General features: G+C 47.9%; 1 protein-coding gene and 1 pseudogene across 1 annotated transcript; both read right to left on the reverse strand.

Moving 5' to 3' along the window:
• Window positions 1-5639: 5639 nt before the first annotated feature.
• Window positions 5640-11457, reverse strand: LOC125367032 (germinal-center associated nuclear protein-like). The gene is given in 3 exon segments (XM_048367672.1): window positions 5640-7368; window positions 7370-9924; window positions 9927-11457. Coding segments are annotated over 3 exon segments (5715 nt in total). The 3' UTR covers window positions 5640-5739.
• Window positions 11458-19243: 7786 nt separating this feature from the next.
• Window positions 19244-23064, reverse strand: part of LOC125367033 — a 37582-nt pseudogene continuing 33761 nt past the window's right edge.

Here is a 23064-nt window from a genome sequence, read left to right on the forward strand (position 1 = left end):
AAAGAAAGCATATTTTTGTTACATATACTCTGATTATAAAATATTTGTCTTGAGAATGTCTTTCTACCACCAATCTATTATATATATGCTGTCTCTCTCTTCCTACATACCTACTTGTACTCTGTTGAAAGTTCTATCCTTTTTATTCTATAATATAAGAACTGAATTTGCTCATTTTCAAAAGAAAAGGTCGCCGAAAGAAACTGGTCGCCAAATTTAATCACATTTTATGATCTATGTTTCAGATTATCTTACCTCTTTAATTAATTTTGATGAGAAAAGCATTACTCTTAGGTTCATATGACCATATCAAATAGAGCTTATCAAAATGAACTTCAAGAAAAGGAAACAATAATTTTCAATAATGTACTGTTTGGAGCTTTTTTTTTTTTTTTTGCCAGTCCTGGGGCTTGGACTCAGGGCCTGAGCACTGCCCCTGGCTTCTTTTTGCTCAGGCTAGCACTCTGCCACTTGAGTCACAGCGCCACTTCTGGACATTTTCTGTATATGTGGTGCTGGGGAATTGAACCCAGGGCTTCATGTATAAGAGGCAAGTACTCTTGCCACTAGGCCATATCCCCAGCCACGAAGCTATTTTTTTGGAATTCTTTTTCCCTTTGTATTATGCCGTTTGTCACTATCTTTTTATTTCTGTATCCTTTGTCTTGTATATGTGTTTACATTTATCTGATTTGGGGAAGGGCAGGGGAATCAGAGCAACAGCAGAACAACAGGTGAACCAATGCAACAGTGATACTCACTACACAATATGTTGGAGGGGAGGGGTGTAGGGGGAAAGCAGGAGAAAATGAAGAAGGGGTAACACTGTTCAAAAAGAAGTGTACCTTACTTATGTAACTGTATCCCTTCGGTATATCACCTTTACAACAAAAAACAAAGTAAAAAAACTAAAAAATTAAACAGAAAGTATTTCTTCATTTATTATTAATTTACTTCTTTAGGGCTTTATTATAAACAATCATAATTTAAAAAATACAACATACTTTTATTATGTCAATGTCCTTCTGTTGGAAGCTAATTTCCACTGTAATATGGAAATCTGTTTGATGCACAGACTTAAGAAGTGTTGAGGGCTGGGGATATAGCCTAGTGGCAAGAGTGCCTGCCTCGGATACATGAGGCCCTAGGTTCGATTCCCCAGCACCACATATACAGAAAACGGCCAGAAGCGGCGCTGTGGCTCAAGTGGCAGAGTGCTAGCCTTGAGCGGAAAGAAGCCAGGGACAGTGCTCAGGCCCTGAGTCCAAGGCCGAGGACTGGCAAAAAAAAAAAAAAAAAAAAAAAAAAAAAAAAGTGTTGAGATCATTAGGGTGCTGCCCTCAAGAATGAGATCAGCTTGATCTCTGAAGTGGCTTTGATCTTAGAGCAAGCTTCCCACCCACATAAAACATTCTCTCTGTCTCTATCCCTCATCCCTTTCTCTTCATTTTCTTGGCCTTCTGTCTCCTGTGTGGTATCATGACCATCCATAATATGATAGTGTTAAACAACAAAGAAAAGTTGTCACCTGATGTCCATGTTCTGGTGACTTCCTGACCTCCAGCACAGTGAGGAAATATGTGTTTGCTTGCTGGAAACTGCCACATCTCTGGCATAGCAACGCAAACAGTTAATAAGATATTTGTCACGGATGAAAAACTATCAAGGAGCTTCCACTGCCAATTTAAACATATTTACTGTAATTGTTACATGTCTATGTTCTCACAACTGGAATAAGTACACATAAAGACAAAGTGGTAAATATTCTGCTCAAAAAGAAATATTTCTGCTCAAAAAGAATACTTTATTTTCCAAATATTTTATTTTCCAGAGGAGTTACAGTTTCATAAGTGAGTACATTTCTTATCCAAATTGTTACCTCCTCCCTCATTTTCCCCTCACTTCCACCTCCACATTTTCTTCTCCCCCCCCCCATGAGTTGTATAGTTGGTTTCCACCATAAAATTTTGTAAGTATTGTTGTTGCATTGGTTTGTCTTTTTATCCTTTGTCTAGATTTTGGTATTCCCTTTCCCTTTCCTAATTCCAATACACATATATGCAATATCCAGGGTATTAAAATCAGTTACTGTGCTATCAGGGTAAAATCATGGTAAGGGAACACAGAAAAATAAACAGAGGGAGAGATAGAGAGAGAAAAAAGAAGGGCACGTTTCACATGGCATGTTGAAAATAACTACAAGAGTGGTATACTACTTGTTTTCATAACCTGAAGTTCATTCTGCTTAGGATCACCTTATGTGCTCATAAATTTTTGACTGTGCTAGCCTCAAACTCTCAAAATAGCTGTGATTATAGGCATGAAGCATTGTATTGAGCCTCCTGTGGATATTTATTATTTTCTCCACACTGGGACATTTTATGATTTAGTCTTGTTATATTACTATATATTTAATGAATACTAGGCATAATTTATATTTTAAATATTAACAAATATAAATTTACATGCATATGCATACTCATAAAACACAAGTGGTCATTCTGATAAGATAAAGACAGCATAGTTACAATATTCCAGCATACTTAAAAATTGCATAAGATAAAGTAAAAATAATAGACTTAATTCATTTTTTACAATACACTATGATATACTATCAAATAATATGATTATTAAACATGATTTAAAATAATTTGAGTTTGTACCTATATTTAAAAGGAATAAATAATAAAATAGGGTCAGTTTTTAAAATATTTTAAGTTATTATTTGCAATGCAAATTTAAGAGCCCAAATGATCCATCTGTTTGTCAAGATGTTATTCTAGTGTGGTACAAATTTAGTCCATAAGGAATTAAATTAAGAAATGCAATTACTTGTCTGTAGTTCATTTAAACTGATTCCTTTCTATAAAACCTCATCATTAAGGTTGTAAAGTGAATTTATTGCGCTGGTCTCCAGGGTATTTCATTGAAATGGAGAATGTGAATGCACTTTTTGGCTTCCCAGAATTTCTTCCTCTGTTTCTTAATAGTATCAATGTAATTACGGGGTAAATTAGATGATAGATTGCTTGTGTTTACCTTAGCTTCAATCTGTTTAGTATCTGCATTCTGAAACAAAAATTTGATTTTGCTCTTGCTATCATCCAAAGAGCCTTTAAACTGAGAAAATTTATATCTCCAAAGTACAGCCTAAAAGAGAAAAGAAAATAGAAACATATGCAAGTCAATTAATTAATATCGACATTCAATCCAAGAAATAGTTCTCATTGAAATGATTGTGCTATATTCCAGTAATAAAGGGTGAACTAAAATATCATGATCACAAGGTATAACTTAATATTCAACATATTCTTAGGTATCTAAAAATAACTTAACCACCTATGAAAATTATACATTTGCATATAAAAGTTACATGCATGGGTTGAGAATATGGCCTAGTGGTAGAGTGCTTGCTTCATATACATGAAGCCGTGGGTTCAACTCTTCAGCACCATATATACAGAAAAAGCCAAAAGTGGTGCTGTGGCTCAAGTGATGGAGTGCTAGCCTTGAGCAAAACGAAGCCAGGGAAAGTCCTCACGCCCTGAGTTCAAGCCCCAGGACCGGCAAAAAAAAAAAAAAAAAAAAAAAAAAAAGTGACATGAAAATGTCAGACAGTTGAATGAATATAAGTTTGATCAATAAATAGGTTTCAGTATTTTGGAATGTTTGATTATAGAATCATAGTAGGTTTCTTTTTTAATCAATAGAAGTGAAGTGATTTGCACTGACAATTTTGGAGCTTTCATTTAAAGCTTAAACCACGGATTGGTTGCTTTCTCCAGCTGACACATTGCTTGAATAAATCATTAATGTAGGAGCATCTTTGGGGCTCTCATGAATGTGAGCCCAAATGAGCATTCTGCAAGCCTTCTACATAAAGTGAATATTGGAATACCCTTGAGGAAGAAATACAGAATTCTACAAATACAAATACTTGTAGTTGAAAGCAATATAAATCTAGTTCTAACTTAAAAAGTGGAGGCAAAAAAATCAACTTGACAATTGGTGAAAATTATAAATTATGATTTCCCGACGGCTCCCGACAATGATTCCTTAAGCCTTCTGTTTCATAACTCTCCATGGGTGTGTGTGTGTGTGTGTGTGTGTGTGTGTGTGTGTGTGTGTGTGTGTGCGTGTGTGTGTGTTGATCAAACACTACCAACTAATTACCAAGAAGCCGGGGGGGGGGTGGTACTGTGGCTCAAGTGGTAGACCACAGGGACAGTACCCAGGCCTAGAGTTCAAGCTCCTGAACTATCTCACACAGTGCAGTAGTTTTGTTTTCATCATAACATTCATTCACTTGGGTCACTTGTATATTATGTAAAGAAAGGCATTCAACAAATTATGTTTTATGATGAATATTTTTAATCTATATATTTTTATTACCTTGGCAGTGACAGTTCTTCCAAATTCTCTAGGTCCAAGTCAATATTTCCCCTAGGATGTTCAGGAAGAATGTATGTTATATTTAAGAGATAAGAAAAGAAAAGGAGAAGATAACTGAGTTGGCATAGCCTGGGAACTGCTGAGCTGAGCCTAATTTAGTGCGTTTCTTTGGGGGTCAGAGCTTCTCCAAAGTTTTTGCAACTGGGATAGATGATGGGGCAGGCTGCTGTCTCCTCATGTCCACACGCGCTCTCACACACACTCATACACACACACTCACCCTCTCTTACACAGCTGTGTACTGTTCTGCCCTTTGTGCCTGGAACATGGATGGGATGTGGAGGCGGGAGAGGAGGATGCCAGGAGGACTGGAGCAGGCCCCATGTAGATCTCATGGCAGAGCTCTAGATGTCCACCCCACATCCCAGCTCCCACGGAACAGGGGCATGGTGTCTGGACACTGAGCTCTCCCACTAAGCCACTCCTGTTCTGACTCACTTCCAAGCTGGACCTTGACTCCCAGATGTGCCTGCGCCCTCTACTCTCAGAAGGAGACACTGGACCCTTCAAGCCCGGAGGCCTCTCCACTGACCTCTGGGAAGGAGACACTGGACTCTGCAAGCCCCAAAGGCCTCTCCCTGCATCTCAGCCTTCCCTCTGGAAAGGTACATCCTTTATTTTGAAGTAAGACATTTAATTTCTTCTGCTGAGGCCTTGTTATTTTGTAAAGATGATGGCGATGCTGGTGCCCGTGGGGGTGATGAAGCAGCTTACGTTGACAGAGCACTGACCGTGAGCCGGCACTGTGTCACCCCCTGGGAAGTAGGTGCTATTACAAATGGGGACCTGAGTCCAGCACTTGAGTGGCTGGAGTGTGGAGCGAGAGAATCAGGTCAGCCTGGGCTGTGATGGGATGATGAGATCCATCACATCAGGGTTATCATGAATGCAGAAATAAGAAGAGAGAAGTCCTGGGAGCATGGCACAGAACGCATGGGAAATGGGGAGGAAAGTACAGTAGAAAGGGCCCAACCGCTGCAATTGACACAGAACAAACTCAGCAACTCAAGGACAGCAGAAAGGAGGGAAGAAATGAGAAAATGAAGGAACACATTACATGAAGCAAAAGAAAAGAAATGTCGAAGAAAAGGGAACTCGTCCTGGATCTTTCTTCCCTCCTAAAGGAATGTCCCTTTTAATCAGGTCTGTCTGTCTTTTTTTACAGATTCAAATGGTTTGTTTGCATGAATTATAATCACATTTGCAAAAGTGCATGAAGCATCTGGGAATAACATAATTGTAAAAAGACACTATTTGGCAAGAAGACCAGGTCTTTGGTCAGGCTGCTCAGATGTCTACCATGTCCAGCAGTGCAGAAAGATGGAGCTCAGAGGCGACTTCCTCTTTGCGTGAGCTCTGGATCAGCTTTTCCAGGTGCTTCAGCCGTTCAGTCAGAGAGGTGCCCAGTGGCTCTGGAGGCCGCAGCTGCTCCCTGGTCCTTGCAGTCCGTGGACGAGTTACGGTAGATGCTTGCGCCATGGACTCAATAGTACCAGGAAGAGATACTAGTGTCTGGGGAAGGTAGAGGGGAAGGGAAGTGGAATCGGTCCATGAACCCAAGTCTTGAGACAACCACTGCTGAAGTTGTTCTTCAAACCTCTCGTTCTCCTCCTTCTCCAGCAGCAGGCTCCCGGACAGACGCTGGATGAGGAGCTCCTCAGCAGGGGCTCCGAGCATCAGGTCCTCTGCACCGGGCCTCCCCTTCGGGCCACACTCTGTCCTCCTCTTCCCTTGTTGGTGCAGTTGAAGCAATGGAGTAGGAACATGGGTTGCCGAAGGACAGAAGGACTTTATCCCAACACGTGGCCGAGTCAGCTGTAGCTCCTTCCATGTCTGTGCTCTGGCTTGTTTCCATGACAAAGGAACATCAAATTTTTTCAACTCATTTTTAAAGAAATAGACACAGACCTGCCCATCTTGGCTGAGCGCCTGTGACGTGAGAGGGAGCAGAGGGGGTGTCCAGTCCCTCAGCTTGTGGTCGATGCACAGGGCGAGGACGTCGTCCCAGGGAACCTCGGCCACCGAGGGCCCTGCCTGCCGGCTCCGGGAGAAGCTCTTGCTCTTCCAGCGGAGGTAGGTCTGGCGGAGCAGGCTTTCCACCTGGGAATGGAGCACTGGCCACGTCTGCCGGGAGCTGGGGATCTGGGAGGCGTACTGGAGCACCATGGAGCACATGGGGAGCCAGGGAGCTCCTGGGGGTGGAAGGGCCAACTGAGGCAGCTGGAACCCAAGGACAGCCTGCTTTAGCCAGGCCAGGTGCTCCGGGGCGTTCCAGTGCAGGTGAGGAAGCCACGGCCGGCCTCCCGCCTCGGCGAACTCAGGGACAGGCCAGGAGAGCTGACCAAGCTTCTCTGAGGATGCCACAGAGGCCAGGAATTGCAGAACGCTGTTGAAGAGCTCCACGATGGCGCCCGGCTCCTGGGACGCCAGGCCAGCCAGGCGCCGCTCCTTTCGATCCTGGAAAAATCGGCCACTGAATGCCAGGCTGACGCCATCCTCAACATACTGAGTGAGAGTCTGGCAGCAAAGGTCCGGGGCGTGAGGGCAGCGTGAGACCAGCCACTGGGCCACATGGGTCACCTGCTCCGTGGCACGTGCATCATGGATGGAATCGGGGATCTCAACCACCATATACTCGGACACCAGCTTAGCTGACACCAGATCCTGCAGCATCAAGCCATCTTCCACCTCCTTCCCCGGTCCATGTCGTCTGGAGCTGGGAACCAGAACCACCAGTGGGAGTGCGGGGTGGCAGGGCTTCGCCCGCAGGAGCTGTTGCAGCCGGGCCGGCAGCCCGAGCCCGTCTTCTCCCTGGCCATCTTCACTCTTCACGTTGGGGGGCAGCAGCAGCACTAGCCCGCTGGTGCCCAGGAGGGCATTTGGGGCCTCCAGGGCATGCAGGGTGCCGTCCCTTCGGGGCGCCCGGGTCCACCTGGACACACACGTGCACAGACACCGCCCGCCCCGCTGTGCGGCCAGACCGCAGGACGATGGCCCGGGTCTGCGTCTCGCCAGCCCCACCGCCCTCACCCAGGAACTTGACCTTCAGCCACTCGGCGAGGATTCCGCTGGGGCTTCCCGGAGTGTGCTCTTCTCCACGAGGCAGAACCAGCACCAGCTTCCAGAACACTCGCGCGTGGGCCCCAGGGACATGCTGGGCCAGGAGCCGCGGCAGGTCCAGAGGCGCCCAGGCCGCCCTGCCGAGCAGCTGCGGGGGCGAGGGCGCTGTGGGGCCCCTGCGTGACCTCTGCGCGGCCACGGTGGCCGCCCTCCACCGCTGCAGGAACCTGCGGGAGCGGCGGCCTTCCCGCAGCGCCTCCCCCGCCGTCTGCGCGATCTCCTCAGCCAGGACAGTGCCAAGAAGGCAGCCACAGATGTCCTCCGTGCAGCGCGCCATGCGTGCTTCACTCTCCGCCTCCCGGGACCGCGCGGCCTCCTCGGCGCAGGCTTCCCTCGCGCACTCGGCCACCTCGAGCCCCGTCAGCTCCGCGAGCAGATCATCCAGGGCGGCGTCGGACACGGCCAGCGCCGCGGCCGCGAAGGCCGCCCCTGCGGTGCCCACGGCCTCGCAGCCGCCCCGCACCGCCTCGCTGAGGAGCTCCTCTGCCACGGCCGCCAGGGCCGCCTCTGAGTCGGCGGACGCAGCCCGGGGCGGCCGGGGCTGCAGCTGGATGGATGGCTGCGGGAGGTTGGGGGCCGCGGCCGGGATCGGGGCGCGGGGAAGAGGGGCGAGGGAGAGGACGGGGCGCGCGGGAGGCGGCGGGGGGAGCCCGGGCTGAGCCTCCTCTGAGTCGGCGGGTACAGCCCGGGGCAACCGGGGCTGCAGCTGGATGGACTGCTGCGGGAAGCTGGGGGCCGCAGCCGGGATTGGGGCGCGGGGAAAAGGGGCAAGGGAGAGGACGGGGCCCGCGGGAGGTGGCGGGGAGAGCCCGGGAAGGGCCGCCCTCGGCCCAGCTGCCCTGGCGGCGTCTCCTGCACCCCCCGCGCCCTCGGTGCGGGGCCTCTGAGCACCGCTGGGCAGCTCCTCTGCCAGACTCGCCCCGAGGTACTCATGGTGGGAGCCGAAGCTGTTCGCGGGGGTGAGGCATGGGGCGGGGGACAGCGGCGCCCCATTCACGACCTCCCCCACTGACACTGTCAGCTTCCGCGTGACGAAGACCGACTTCTGGGCCTGGAGCCGCCCCTCAGGCTCCGGGACCTGGGATCGGGCTCGAGTCAGCTCCACGTGGCCCTCGGACACCGTGAGCCCGTGGGTGCAGAGGAAATCGGCGGCCTCCCGGGTGTCTGCGAAGAGCAGCATGCGTGCCACATCGTCCAGGGGGAAGCGCGCGGGCCGCCGGACGCTAGCCGTGTAGGCCACGTTGAGAGCCGCAAGCGCGCGCCTGCGCACCAGGTCAAAGTGGCGGTGCAGCAGGCAGGCGCTCAGGTACGGAGCTGCCCGTGCCAGCTTGAAGAACCGCACGAAGTTGTGGCTGCTCAGCGCCATTGCAGCCTGCATGGCCAGGTTCACCTCGGGGGACTCGCGGAGCTCGGGGCGAAGCCGCTGCACCTCACCGAGGACGTCACCGCGGTCCAGGTGCAGCAACACGTGGTAGGCCTGGAACTCGGCCTCGCCGGGGCAGGGCACCCCTCGGCGCCCCAGCTCCCCGTACATCTCCCGCAGGCTCCGCAGGCACTGGCTCAGGTTCTCCGCATTGAGGGCGGCGTCGAAGGTGGACGGGGGCTCCTCGCACAGGAAGTGCGCGCAGTGGATGTGGAATCGGGCGCAGCGCTCCAGCACGGACAGCGCTGCGGGGTCGCACAGCTGCTGCTGCATAATGTCCTTCCGCAGGCCTCGCGTGCGGTTCCACACGAAGTCGTACCAGTCCCGCAGGCTGCTGTCCTTCCGGTCCAGGATCTGGGTCACCAGGTAGTCCATGGTGTGGCTGAGCACGGCCGGGGGCCGGAGCTCGTGCGCCAGGGGCTCCTCCTGGCCGGCGGAGGAGCGGCTGTACTCCTTCACCGCCGCCGCGTGGTCCACCCGCCGTGTCCCTGGGATCACCTCGAACACACTCAGCTGCCCCCGGGCCTCCCTCTGGTACCGCTCCTTCTCGGGACACATGTCCGGGCAGGTCCCCACCACCGTCCCTGCAGGGCCCAGATCCTTCCTCTCCTCCCCAGCTCGCCGCAGGATTCTGTCTCTCTCGGCGAGCACGCGGTACTTGGCCTCCGAGGTCTCGGCCATGGTGCCTATCAGCCCACTGAGAGGGGACATACACAGCCCCAGGCCCCCAGAGCCCTCAGACCCAGCGTCGAAGGGGTGCCCCTCACCTCCATGGGCCTCCAGGAGCCGTGGCTTCTTCACGGGGGAGCTCGCCTTCAGGGGGCTGCCGGGGGCGACCCTCCCCAGGCGCTTGTCCAGTGGAGACTGCGGGAAGGATGCGTCCCTCAGGCCCTGGCCAGCTGCCCCATCACCAGGTTTCTTCTCCTTCGGGGAAATGGTTTCTTGTTGGGACTCATTATCTTCTTGTGCCAAAAAATAGATACCTCCTTGTGCAAACGTTTCCCTTTCTTTCGAGCCAGAGCTGCAGATGGGTGATCAAAAAAGTGCACCACTGCAAGCTTCCTGCTGGGCCAGGTGTCAATGCGCTGTACTTTAGCCACTTTCCTGAAGTAGTTATCCAGAAAGGCCCTGTCGTTGAGATGATCGGGGATGTTCTTGCACTCAATGGCCTTGGTCTCTAAGGGAGAAAAACCTCCAAGACTGTCTGTGCTCTGGCGTCTTTTATTCTGGCGTACGGGAGTTCCCCTCACAGAAGCTTTTCTCTCTCTCCTTTCAGTTTCTTGCTCTCTATTCACACCTGGAAGCCCCGAAGGGTTCAGGACAGACTGACTCCCTGGAGATGCTTCACTTTCCCCAGATGGCAGAAATGAACTTTGCCCTTTAGACTCCTTGTGGAGCAGATGGCCTGCTGCTTTATTGCTTTCAAAGACCTCCTTTGTCTTCCGGCCCAACAAAGCGCCTCCCGGGGGCCGATTCAAGCGGGCAGGGCGTTTACCTGGAGGATGGTCACCCCTGGACAGAGGGTCAGAGTCTCCCACCACCTCCTGGCCATGCCGCCCTGGTGAGCGGCGGTCCTGGCTCTTTTTCCTTTTCAGTCCCTTCACGAGGTTGGGAAGGGGCTCCACTGGGGAAACTGCTTCCTCACACCCTTGCTTGGCACTTGTTTTGCTAGCAGGGAAGGGTTCTCCTAAAGACCCGGAAGATATGACGAAGCTGAAGCTACTACTGGCACCTCCAAACACTGGCCCAGGACCTCTCTTCTTCTCCTCTACAGTTTGGTTTAACAAAGCAGGAGCAAAAGCAGATGAGCTATTTGTATTAGCTGGGTTTGAAAAGATAAAATTTGAATCCGTAGCTGAATTACTTGTCACCTGAGGAGAAGACAAAGGGGGCATCGGGCTGCCAGGTCCACTACCCAGTAGACGGGGAAGAGAGAAAAATCCAGAAGGAACCTGGCTCTGTGTATCTTCTGGCTCAGACTCTGCCCCCAGGACAGGTCTGAACACTGAGTCCTCTGGAATTTTAAAGCTGAATTTGGTCTTCCTGGAGCCAGAGCTCACTGTTTCTCCAGCTTCTGGTCCCAAAGTAGAAGTGCTTGGGAAAACCCCACTGCTGGTGGATGATGGGAGTTTAAATCCTGGGTTTCCAGACACAGGTGAACTTGAAGGCCCGGATGTAGCTCCAAAAGCAGTGTGTTCAACTCCAGAAAACAGTCCAGCACTTGAGGTTTGGGTGGGGCCAAATGCTGGTTCTTTAGAGGCACAACTTATTCCAGAAGGTGCTCCAAAGCTGGGGACCTGTGACAAGACCGGGTTCTTCCCAGATAATGTACTACTTTGCCCCAAACTCAAGGGCTGACGAAATCCAAATGGTAGCTTAGCCTGAAGTGTACCTCCGGTACTACGAGGAGATGCTGCAAAAGCACCAGGCTGCTGCCCACCAGAAGGGTTCCCTGGATTCATCTTTGACTCAGTTATTAAAAGCCAATAAACACCACACTTACGAAAAGCCTCTTCCTGAAATAGTCTGTTGTTCCAAGGGCTCCCCTTCACACAACACACAAATTCCTAGAAGACCTGCTCTTGAGTCAGAGTTTAGACCCTAACAGAGCAGCTCCCTCCCCGATGCAATTCACCCCTTGGGAAGGCGCTGAACCCCCAATCCACAGCCCTCAACAGAAAGTCCTCTTCCTGAATGAGTCTACTGCACTAGGGGGCTCCCAGTCACACAACACACAAATCCGTAGACAACCTGCTTCTGGGTCAGAGCTTCGACGCTAGCAGAGCAGCTCCCGCCCTGGGATCCACCCCCTTGTGAAGGCGCTGAACCCCAAAGCCTCAGCCCTCAACACCCCTCCCTCTTACCGGCAGGATTCAACTGTATTTCTGGCTGTGAGGTCTGCCGAGGACTGGTGGTCGCCACGAGAGTTTCCGGGGCCTCTGTCTTCCTACCTGCCCGGGATCAGTCTTCAGCTCCTTCCTCCAGCAGCTGGGACCAGCGAATGAAGCTCCCGCGGTGCTGCTCTCCTTTATATACCAGTCTTGAGGGACCCGCCCTTGAGCTAGCCCTTCCCCTTCCTGTGGGATGTGCACTTCCAAGAGCCCTCAGGCCCAGCAGGTGACTGAGCCATGCCTTTAATCCTTTCTACTCAAGAAGCTGAGATCTGAGCATGGAGGTTCAAAGACAGCTGGAGCAGGAAACACTGACAGACTCCTTTTCTTTTCATTTCTCTATGGTCAAAGTGATGTACGAAGGGCTTACAGTTTCATATGTAAGGCACTAAATACGTTTCTTGTCCAACTTGTTACCTCCTCATGTTTCCCCTGCCTCCACATTTTTCTCTTCCCCCTCATAAATTGTACATTTAGTTGACACCATATAGTTTTGTAAGTATTGCTGTGGCATTGGTTTGTCTTTGTATCCTTTGTCCATTTTGGTATTTCCTTTCCCTTCCCTAGTTCCAATACATGTGTCTATACAATATCCAGGGCATGAAAATCAGTTACAGTGATCTTAGGGGTAAAAATACCGGAGAGAAATCTAAAAGAAAAAGGGCAAAATTTCACATGGCAGGTTGAAAATAACAACATCAATGCTATGCTAATTGAGGAACCCACCCTTGACCTCCTGCTTCCCCTTCCTGTAGTGTGTGCAGTTTCAGAAGCCCTCAGTTCCCTGGGGGGGGGGGGGAATAGCCACGCCTTTAATCCTTTCTACTCAAGAAGCTGTGATCTGAGGATGGAGGTTCAAAGGTAGCTGGAGCCAGAAACATTGACAGACTAATCTTTTCATTTCTCTATGCTCAAAGATATGTACACAGGGCTTACAGTTTCGTATGTAAGGCACTGAGTACGTTTCTTATCCAACTTGTTACCTCCTCATGGTTCCCCTTCCTCCCCATTTTCCTTTTCCCCTCATGAGTTGACACCATACACTTTTGTATGTATTGCTTTGGCATTGGTTTGTATTTGTATCCTTTTCCATTTTGGTATTTCCTTTCCTTTCCCTAGTTCCCATACATGTGTCTACACAATATCCAGGGCACGAAAATCAGTTACACTGATCTCAGGGGTAAAAACACGGGAAAGAAATCCAAAAGAAAAAGAGCATGATTTCACATGGCAGGTTGTAAGTAACAACAATGATATGCTAATTGATGAACCCACCCTTGACCTCCTGCTTCCCCTTCCTGTAGGGTGTGCACTTTCAGAAGCCCTCAGGCCCAGGGATGACTGAGACATGCCTTTAATCCTTTCTACTCAAGAAGTTGAGATCTGAGGATGGCGGTTCAAAGACAGCTGAGGCAGGAAACACTGACAGACTCTTTCTCTTTTCATTTCTCTATGGTCAAAGATATGTACAGAGGGCTTAGTTTCGTATGTAAGGCACTGAGTACATTTCTTATCCAACTTGTTACCTCCTCATGGTTCCCCTGGCTCCCTATTTTCCTCTTCCCCTTCATGAGTTGTACAGTTGGTTGACACCATATCGTTTTGTAAGTATTGCTATGGCATTGGTTTATCCTTGTATCCTTTGTCCATTTTGGTATTTCCTTTCCCTTCCCTCGTTCCAATACATGCATATATACAATATCCAGTGCACTAAAATCAGTTACAGTGATATTAGGGGTAAAAACACAGAAAGGAAATCCAAAAGACAAAGGGCATAATTTCACAGGGCAGGTTGAAAATAACAACCACAATGATATACCAGGTGATGAACCCACCCTTGGCCTCCTGCTTCCCCTTCCTGTAGGGTGTGCTCTTGCAGAAGCCCTCAGGCCCAGGGGGTGACTGACTATGCCTTTAATCCTTTCTACTCAAGAAGCTGAGACCTGAGGAGGGAGTTTCACAGACAGCTGGAGCAGGAAAATCTGACAGACTCTTACCTCCAATTGACTACCAAGAAAATTCCAGAAGTGGAACTGAGGCTCAAGTGGTAGAGCACAAAAGTTTAGGGCCCAGGACCTGAGCTGAAGCCCCAGCACTGGCACCCAAACCTTCAGGAATATGTGTGTTTGTTTGAAGCAAACATCAGGGCTTCATCTTTGTAGGCACATCTTGAAATCCTCCTTAGTAGCTTCTAAAGAGCGTTTATTAAGAATTTCCTCTTGAATGGCCTACTGGGGCAGTAGAGAATAGGAGATTGTTGTAGTTTTAAACACTGGTGGGATGGTATGGGGAAAATCTCCCACTTGCTGCAAAATGATTGGAGACTGCCTAGGTCAAGGCAACATGGAGTTTGTACATCAGTCTGAGTCCTAGCATCCAGCTGACTTGCACATGTTGATTTTCACTAGCATTGAGTGTGGCAGGAAGAGGATTCTTAATGGTTGTTTGGTGGAATCCACATGTCCCTTACAGCCGTCTTCTTAGAGCATGCTAACCTTGGATAGCAGGAATGCTGAAATGTCAAGCAGAGCTGACACTGTTGGCCAAGAACATGTGGGTGTGTCTGTCATCAGCTGAATGGTCAGGTGCATGTGGAACCCAGTCGTAAGTAGAACACTCCATCCAAAAGGAAGTGCTAACTGCCATTTTAGCTTCAGTATCCATCTGGCTTGTTTTACTTTATTGTATAATTCACTAATGAAAAATCATAAATAGGACATCAGAAACAGGGCTGACTATGAAAGTAAAGATTTGCCATCCTTGCTAGAAGCAAAGCAGCATCTCTCCCTCTAGTTCGCAGAGCTGACCGCTTCACAGAGGGTCCTTGACAACCTTGAAGTTTATCAGCAGCTGTACTGACTTCTTGCTGTATTAGCCAGAAAGCCCTGCTAGCAACGTTGTTATGTTTTAAGAGGAGCCTAATGAGGTTCATCTCTAAAGAAAAACTGCTCCTATTTTGTTTTTAGGGTATGATTTGGTTTTTATAAAATGGGTCATGTTCATGCTGACCTGGCCTATGCTTTGTGTCTGTAACTCAAGGGTCTTTTGCTTCTGTAAATCCACGTGCTTTCCCCAACAATATGCACCATGATGGCACCGCCTACCACAGAGCATGGTGCAACGGGGGGTATCCTATTGTGAGCTCTAGCACCTGATGTTTATGTAAAACAAGTGAATTCAAAGGTCACTGAGTCAGCACCAATGAAATTGTAATACACCAATCTTGCATGGCCTGCCTATGTAACCCCTTCTCATAAAAACCTACCCCACCCTCGATTGTGGGAAGTGGACTGGCCGCTTAACGCCTATCAACTGATGGTCTTGGAGTCTCATTTGAACGTGGGATATAATATTGCAAATGTGAAAGATTGTGAAGATTGTTGCTAGTTGTTTATTCCCCTCGTAAAACTCATTTGTCATATTGTGCAAATTAAAAGACGAGCACATTAGTGCAAGGTCTTGATAAGACTCAGCTGTCACGGAAGCATGTTTCAGGTGTGGGTGTGGGTGTGTGGGTGTGTGGTGTGTGTGGGGGGGTTGTGGTGTGTGGTAGCTGGAGCTGCTGTGGAACCATGGGGAATGTCCCTTGGTTATCTGGGAGAAAGGACTCAAAACGTGAGATTTGAATGGTGCGGGAACTCTGTAGTGAAGGATGGAAGTACTGAGCTCAGCAGGATAATGAGGTTTCCCTGCTCATGTAGAAAGGGGTTTGGGGCTGTGCATGGCTGGCATAGAGCTGAAGGGGGCCACTCAAGGCACTGAGAAAGCATCTTGGGACTTCAGACATGCTCTAGGTAGATTTAGATGGTCAGAGTTGCTAGTGGAAATGATTGTGGGATGGATGGATGGATGGATGGAATATGACTGGAAACAGGAGGAACTCTGGGATGAGGGAATGCTCTGCTGTGAGTGGCTGGTGGCTCACCTGGGATAGAGAACAGGACTGGGATATGCCAGCCAGGGTACAATCTGGTAGGCCTTAGCTGAGGAATGGAAAGGAGCCCAAAGTTGATGGTTTTAAGTCTGTAGGATGGATGAGCCCAATTAGTGAATGCCATCGCTACACGGATGCTGACTGCTACCTCTGTAGGCCCTGAGTCGACTATTCTGTGTTTGAAATAGCAACCTCCTTTTCCCTTGTGGAACTCCACACATGTAGCTACAATCAGGAGATAGTTGTGTGTGTGTGTGTGTGTGTGTGTGTGTGTGTGTGTGTGTGTGTGTATGCTTACAGGTATACAGACTTTTAGTAACATGTTGCATATGAAAACGTTGTTCACTTAGAAGGAATATCTGGCACTAACTTTCATGGAAGACTCATCAGGACTGTTCCATGACTGCTAACTGTTGGATTTCTCTTATATCGAGGAGTCATCAGTACTGGCATATGGTAGACTCACGGCATAAAATCACGGGTCCTAAAGTGACGGCTCCATCAGACTCTACCCTGGGCAGGCATCTGTCCCAGCAAGTAAATGAACCTTCCCTACTTGGGCTATTTTTCAGTGGGCCCTGACATTGCTCTTAGGAGCCTCGTCTAGTGTTTTGTGTTCTGTGTTATGCCTACCCAGTACACAATAAGGAACAGCTGGTTTTCTGACCATGTACATGGATTGTGGCCACATCTCCTGGAAGGCCTTCCACAGCATTTTCAGTGTTTGTAGAATTTATAGTGGGAGTGCTCTCCTGACTTTGGTCAGAACTGAGATACCACTGGGCCTCCTATGTGTGTTATGGGGTTCAAGGGAGGGGATTCTCTATCCCTCCAAGAGTCCACTACTCAGAGAGAGTCTCAAGCAAAAAGATGGATTTACTGGGGAAGCATAATGCAAACTGACTGGCAAGGGACACAGCACAAACTCGGGATCTGAAACCGCAAGAGCAAAAAGCTGGCTAACCGGCCAGGGACACAGTGCAGACCAGGGAGCTAACACTGTGACCCTGAGCAGTCCTCAAATTAGGGTTTGTAAAGGTAAAAGCGTGGCACAGATGTAGGTGGTTGACGCAGGGGGTAGAGCAAGCAACAAACAAGTTAAGCAAGCCATTTACATGAGCAGAATTTTGGGGTCAGGTTGACATAATCTACCCACCCAACATTTCCTACCATGTTTCCCTAGTCAATAAGGAGTCAGTTCTGCTCCCTACAACATGTGTATTCTAGTTTCTCTCTCTGTATATCTCAATTCAGGGAGAATAAGCTGAAATTTCTCTGCAGTTTCCTTTTTGGTGCCACATATTAGCAAAAGATAAAATACAAAATAGTCACGTGTCAAACTTACTGTTGAGCCATCAATTTTAGTCGAGCCATCCATCAATTTGACTCCCTAGAAGAATTATAACTGCACTGCAATTTCAATGTTCTTTAAGTTGGAATCTGGACACCAGGTGCATGTATGTAGAGTATGTTCGTGCATTGGCCCAGCTGCTCTTCTACCTGCTCCTGAAGTACTGAGTTAAAAGGGTATCCCTTAAGTGGGTTTGGTAGTTTGGGACCTGGGAAGTCATTGCCCACTGGGGTTAGTGACTTTCTCCCATCCCACATCCTACTCTATCAAAATGGTACCTGCAACGTTCTCAGAGGAGGCTTGAGGATCATGGCAGAGTCATCGCCTAAGGCCCCAAGAAGCTACCTTGGTAATTTGTTCACGGAACCTCTAGGTTTTGCTCTCTGTAAATTTAACAAAGTGACACCTACTGGCTATGAAGATGAGGTGCACTGGATAATGCATAATCTTGTAAACTAGTTTCATAGCATGAGAGGTACAGGAAGGCAACCACAATTCAAGCAATAGTATTGGAAACATTATCCCAATAGGATACCTACAAGAGGAGGTACAGTAAAGGGGAGCCAAAGTTTGGTCCCCATAGGAGATGTATGCATACAGGGCCAGTTCAAAATGAGTGGGGAGGGGGAAACACCTCCTGATGTGTGGGAGACAAGGCTTAGCAAGAGACAAGGCTTAAAAGACAAATAAGCATGGGGCCGAGTTCAAGCCCTAATGTCTCCCCAAATATCTCCAACAAAAAGCAAATTCTCTGTATATTGTAGAGATCTTTTGATTTCTGTCAACAAGCTTAGATAAAGACCTAGTGCTGCAAAGTGAGTATTAAGAAAGTGGAGGAGAACAAACAGGCAGGACTCATCTCAATAGGCAAGGACTCTTTATCAACCTTCCGTTGGAATTGAAAGTTGTGCAAGCATGTGGGATTGGAGTTAGACTTTTGTGGAGTCTGAATAAGAAGACAGAAGTTATGGGAAAAGCTATTGGGTCTGTGTAGGTGAGGGCTTTCCAGAAGTTTATAGCTAGTCTTAAGTCAGATTGTCCTGCTTGTTTCAAGCACATCCCTGCATACCTGGTGTTTTCCTGATGTCTGTATGCACCTGGGATATTGGGTAGGGGATAATCCTTCAGGCAGTGGTGACTGAGAAGACAGCTAATTATCAATCCAAGCCTTTTTTAAATTATTCTTTAAATAGAAGTTTTTTGTTACTACTGAGGTGTTGCGCAGAGGGTTTACCATTTCATAAGTCAGGTAATGACTACATTTCTTGTTGTTATTAATTAAATTTTGTTGACAAGGTATTGTGCAAGAGGAGTACAGTTACATAATAGGACAGTGAGTACGTTTCTTGTGATATCTTAAGCATAATTTAGTTCCAGAGTTAAGATAAAGAAAATGCACTAAGACCCAAACTTGCCAATCAGATGAAAACCAGGCTTATGACTTAAGATTTGGGGCATTGATATAATTTATATCTTCTATCAATTTCAGTCTTTGGTGAACCAAAGTTTAATTGTGTTCTTAGTTGCAGAACAGGAAAATCTCAGAAGACAAAAACCAAACAATATGAAATAACTGCAACTCTAGTCAAATTGTTACTAAAAAATAAAAACTCCATTTATCTCTGGCTTTAGGAAAGGGTGATCTACCTTCAAAATGTTAGTAACAGATAAAAAGCCAGAAATAGGATGTGAGATATAGCTGTTAAGTAGAACCCTTTCTGTTTCTGCGTATTTTGGAGATGGGGGTCTCCCTATGTGTCCGAGGCTGGCTTTGCACTTTGAATCCTCCATACTCAAGGACTGTAGTTCTGGGATTACAAGCATGGATCACCATAGTCTGCTCTTAGAAGATACTCCACAGGGTGCCAAGCCTGCCTTCTACATCACTACTTCCAATCCCTTTTGTTTCTTACTGTGGAAAGGAATGAAATTACTTTGAGACTTCTGAGAGGTTTATTATAGTCCGACAACAAGAAGAGACCCAGTTGCTGTTTTTAATTATTTTTATTTATTATCTAGGATGGTGGGTGGGAAGCCGCCGGAACATGCTGGACTGTGTCCTGGACAGCCTTCTATGACCCCTGCTGTCCAAGGAGAGAGGCTGTTGGGTCCTCTGGCCTCTGGCGCTTCCTTCTGCCGGCCTCCATTTCCTCCTCGTGGGCTGCGGAGTTTCATCTATGCTGCTTTAGGGCCGCTTTCTCTGGTCAGTGCTCATGGTTTCCTTAGATGGAGCAGGCGGGCCTCCTCGGCATTCGGGGTCTTTGTCAATGTCTCCTGTGTTGTCTCTCCGTGCTCTCTGTTGGAATTGCTCTTATGGTGCTTTTTCTTTTTCTTCCTGTTCTTATCTGCCTTCAGTTTTTCTTGGTATATCTCTGTGTGCGTCTGTGGCTTCTTCTCCCACTCTCCTCCACTCTCCTCACTTATTCCACGCTGCTCAGAGTTTTCCATCTCCAGTGCAATGGGAATACTTGATCAAAGCGTGGCAGCATTTGTGTCCCCGGCGGCCTCCTTTCCAGGAGGATCCCCAGATGTGAATGTGGATGTGCATCTTCCCGTCCTCCTCATACGTAGCACAGGCCAACGACCACTCCTGCCCCTCGATGGCCACCTGTTCCTTGAGTACTCCATGTAGCTTGCTGTCTGGGCTAAGGGCAGCTCAGCTGGAGGAGCTTCTAGGTGCTCCTGGCCACCAGAATTTCTCAGGAGGCTTGCTTTCTGCTGTCCTTTGAAGCCTTCTTTTTTTGACTTGGAAAGACTTAAACAACAGCTCTAGTTTCATCGGATCTGCCTTGCAGATGCACCTCTGAGCCCTGGTCACCGGCCTCCCAAGCAAACACCTGTGTCTGGGCCATGGCCATGGCCTTTGCTCTGTATGGGATGAAATAATCCTTCGCGCCCCTCACTTTGTGTAGATGCTTTCCTGCATGGGCCTAAGGATTTCCCCTCATGGCGTGGGGTTTGGGGTCATAGTAGGCCGAATGTGGACCTAAGTTTCTCAAATATTCTGCCGTGTCCTCTACGAATCCTCAGATTCCGGACTGCAATTTGTCTCTTAGGGTCAGAGTTCTGCCATGTCGATATCACCTGCGTGTTCATCTTCATCCTCATCTTCACCGCTGTGCTCTTCAGCCACGTGACAGGTTGCTTCCTTTTCTCCCCACTGGTGTTTTGGAGAATGAGCTCATTCCCCTAATCCTGCTGAGGTAAGGGCTTTTGATCATTTCTGGGCTTCCAGCATTCGTCTTTGCAGGTCAACTTGGGCTTATTCTGGCACAGTTTCCATGTGTCCCTCCGGATTGTAGCTGTTCTAGCAGATATGATCTCTCTCCTCTTTCAAAGTGGAACATGAGCTGGGGCTGCTGAGGCTCATCGGGAGCTGTGTTAGCACCGGTAAACTTGGCTCCCACTCACTGGCATCTTTGGAAGCAGACCCTCTGGCCGTGCTCCCAACCCCGCAGTTCTCGAAGGCGCCCGGGTACTCAGATCTCAGGATTGAGATTCCACAACCGCAGGGGAAGAAAAGTCACGGGACTCTCATCTCCAAAAGCCGGAACTGGGACTGGGATTCAAATGGTAAGGTGCTAACCTTCAGCAGAAAGGCCTAGGGCCAAAATCCAGGCCCTGAGTTCAAGTTCCCAGGCTGATACAAACAGTAAAAGGTGTTTCCCATAGACAGCTCCTCCATCAGTGATTGGGTAAGCGAAGGAGGAGGATGGGGGTTGATTTCTTTCCTTTCCCTGTGTGAGCAGACTGCAGAGACCGAAGGCATGTTAGGGCAACTGTGTCAACTCACCTAAACAAGGCTGGCTCTGCAGAAATCTCAGAAACTTCCTCTCATCAATATCGACAGCCACACTGCACACTGCACTACACATATGTAGCTCTTTCATGCTTTAAAGTGCCAGCTCAAAGGAGGAAATTTTCAAATAATATTCAATTCTTCGACTCTCCTTAGATAGATAGATAGATAGATAGATAGATAGATAGATAGATAGATAGATAGATAGATATGCAAAAACAATTAAACAAAATAATTGGTTTATATGCACAAGAATCAAAGATATTTTGATGCTTGAGATCTCTGACCTCATGGAAAAGCGTGATTCCTATCTCTAAGGTAATTCATAAGAAATGACATAACACAGTAAGAATTAGTCACACACACACACACACACACACACACACACACACACACACACTTCTTGACAGTTTGGAGGTATAAGAAAGTCTGCTGAGCCAGCCAGCAGTGAAAAGGGAATCCTGAATGGGGGGGGGGGGGAGATGATTAAAGAAAAGGAAAAAATACAAGACAAGAGAAAAAAGACAAGAGGCAGAGATGGGGTACGGGAGGTCTGCAGCCTCAGATTGTAACTCGAGACTGCAGCCAGGTTTATTCCTAACTTCCAGGACATATGCAGTTTGAAATAGTCTTAAAATTCCAGAACACAAAAAGGCTTGGAGTTAGCAATACCCGACATAGCTAAGACAGGGTGAGGTTGGTTAACATAAGAATGGACCCCCGAGCAATACCTGATGGTAGCTAAGACAGGATGAATTTGGTTAACATAAGAATGGACTCATGGCAGACACAGTAAAGCATTTCCAATTTTCCATTAAGCCATGTCATTGCACGTCCTTGAAAACACAGCCAGAGGTCAGGAAGAATTTAGCTGCAAGTTTGGCTCCTGACATCTCCCCCGTCTTTGTTTACAGAAGCGAACCTGCCTGTCTTAGGTGGGGTGGGTCACCTAGCCTGCCTTACTCTTCCTTGGGATTTTCTTCAGAGCAAAGCTGTAGGCCCTGTCTTAGGTCGGTCAAACTGGCCCCGCCCTCTAACCCGTCTCTGGCTGCAGTTCCTCTTGGGGGAAAAATTCATTCACTTGGAGCTTGACCTTATGAGGCTGACTGGCTAAACTCATGAAAGAGTTTTGCAATATGCATACAATGCAAGGAAGGCATAGGAAAACCATCAGCAAAAGTATCCCTGGGCCGAGCAATGTCATTAGCAGCCCCTTAATGTTAGTCAAGGAAGGGATATACCGTTGAAGTTGTTCAAACAGTTCTTTTGCTGTTTCTGCCACTTTAGAGTCCAGAGGCGGAGCTTGCTATAGTCCAGCTATTTGCCTATGGAGTTGAAAGAGATATAAGGACAAATTATTATGGTGCCAAATGCCATTTAGATGTGCTACATCCTGTTCCCAAGGATAGCTTGATATTTATGGAGGGTCACACAAATAAAGTCAAACCCAGCATGACAGCACACCCGTTACAAAGTTTGTAAAGCATGGATTTGTTCTCCCAGAGACAACACAGATTCATACAATGCTTCTAATTTTTGTTCTACCTTATCATCAATCCTGCCTTGAAAGTGCAGGGCTTGCGTAGTATTATGAGCATGCTGATTAACATAGTGAGCTGTTTGCACACTTTGTGTTAAAGCCACAGTAGCTGCAGCAGCAGAGGCAGCTAAGGAAATAAAGGCTACAATGCCTGCTATTAATAGCACTACAAATCATCTAGGGCGCATGAGCTCTTTTAAATGTTTTCACACTTGAATACCTGTTTCTTCATACCAAGCTTCAGATATGTTCACAGGAAGAATGACAAATGGAGGCTGCTTAATAACAGTTACAGAATCAGGAAGAACACTATACAAGCAATTTGTAAAAGAAGAGTTGGTACAAGTAACATTGAATTACATGGCTCCTGTAGAAATATTAAAAGGTCCATACATAATGGCATAAGGAGGTGTTACACAACTCATAATATTTTTTAAAGAAGAAGAAGTGGGCCAGGAGATATTATTTAGTGCAGCCACTAACATCCAGACATGATGTTGAGGGTGTCCATTCATCCACCACAGACCTGGGTTGTACTTGTTGGTGAGATTGGC

Source organism: Perognathus longimembris, chromosome 18, assembly GCF_023159225.1.
Source record: "Perognathus longimembris pacificus isolate PPM17 chromosome 18, ASM2315922v1, whole genome shotgun sequence".
NCBI classification, from domain to species: Eukaryota; Metazoa; Chordata; class Mammalia; order Rodentia; family Heteromyidae; genus Perognathus; species Perognathus longimembris.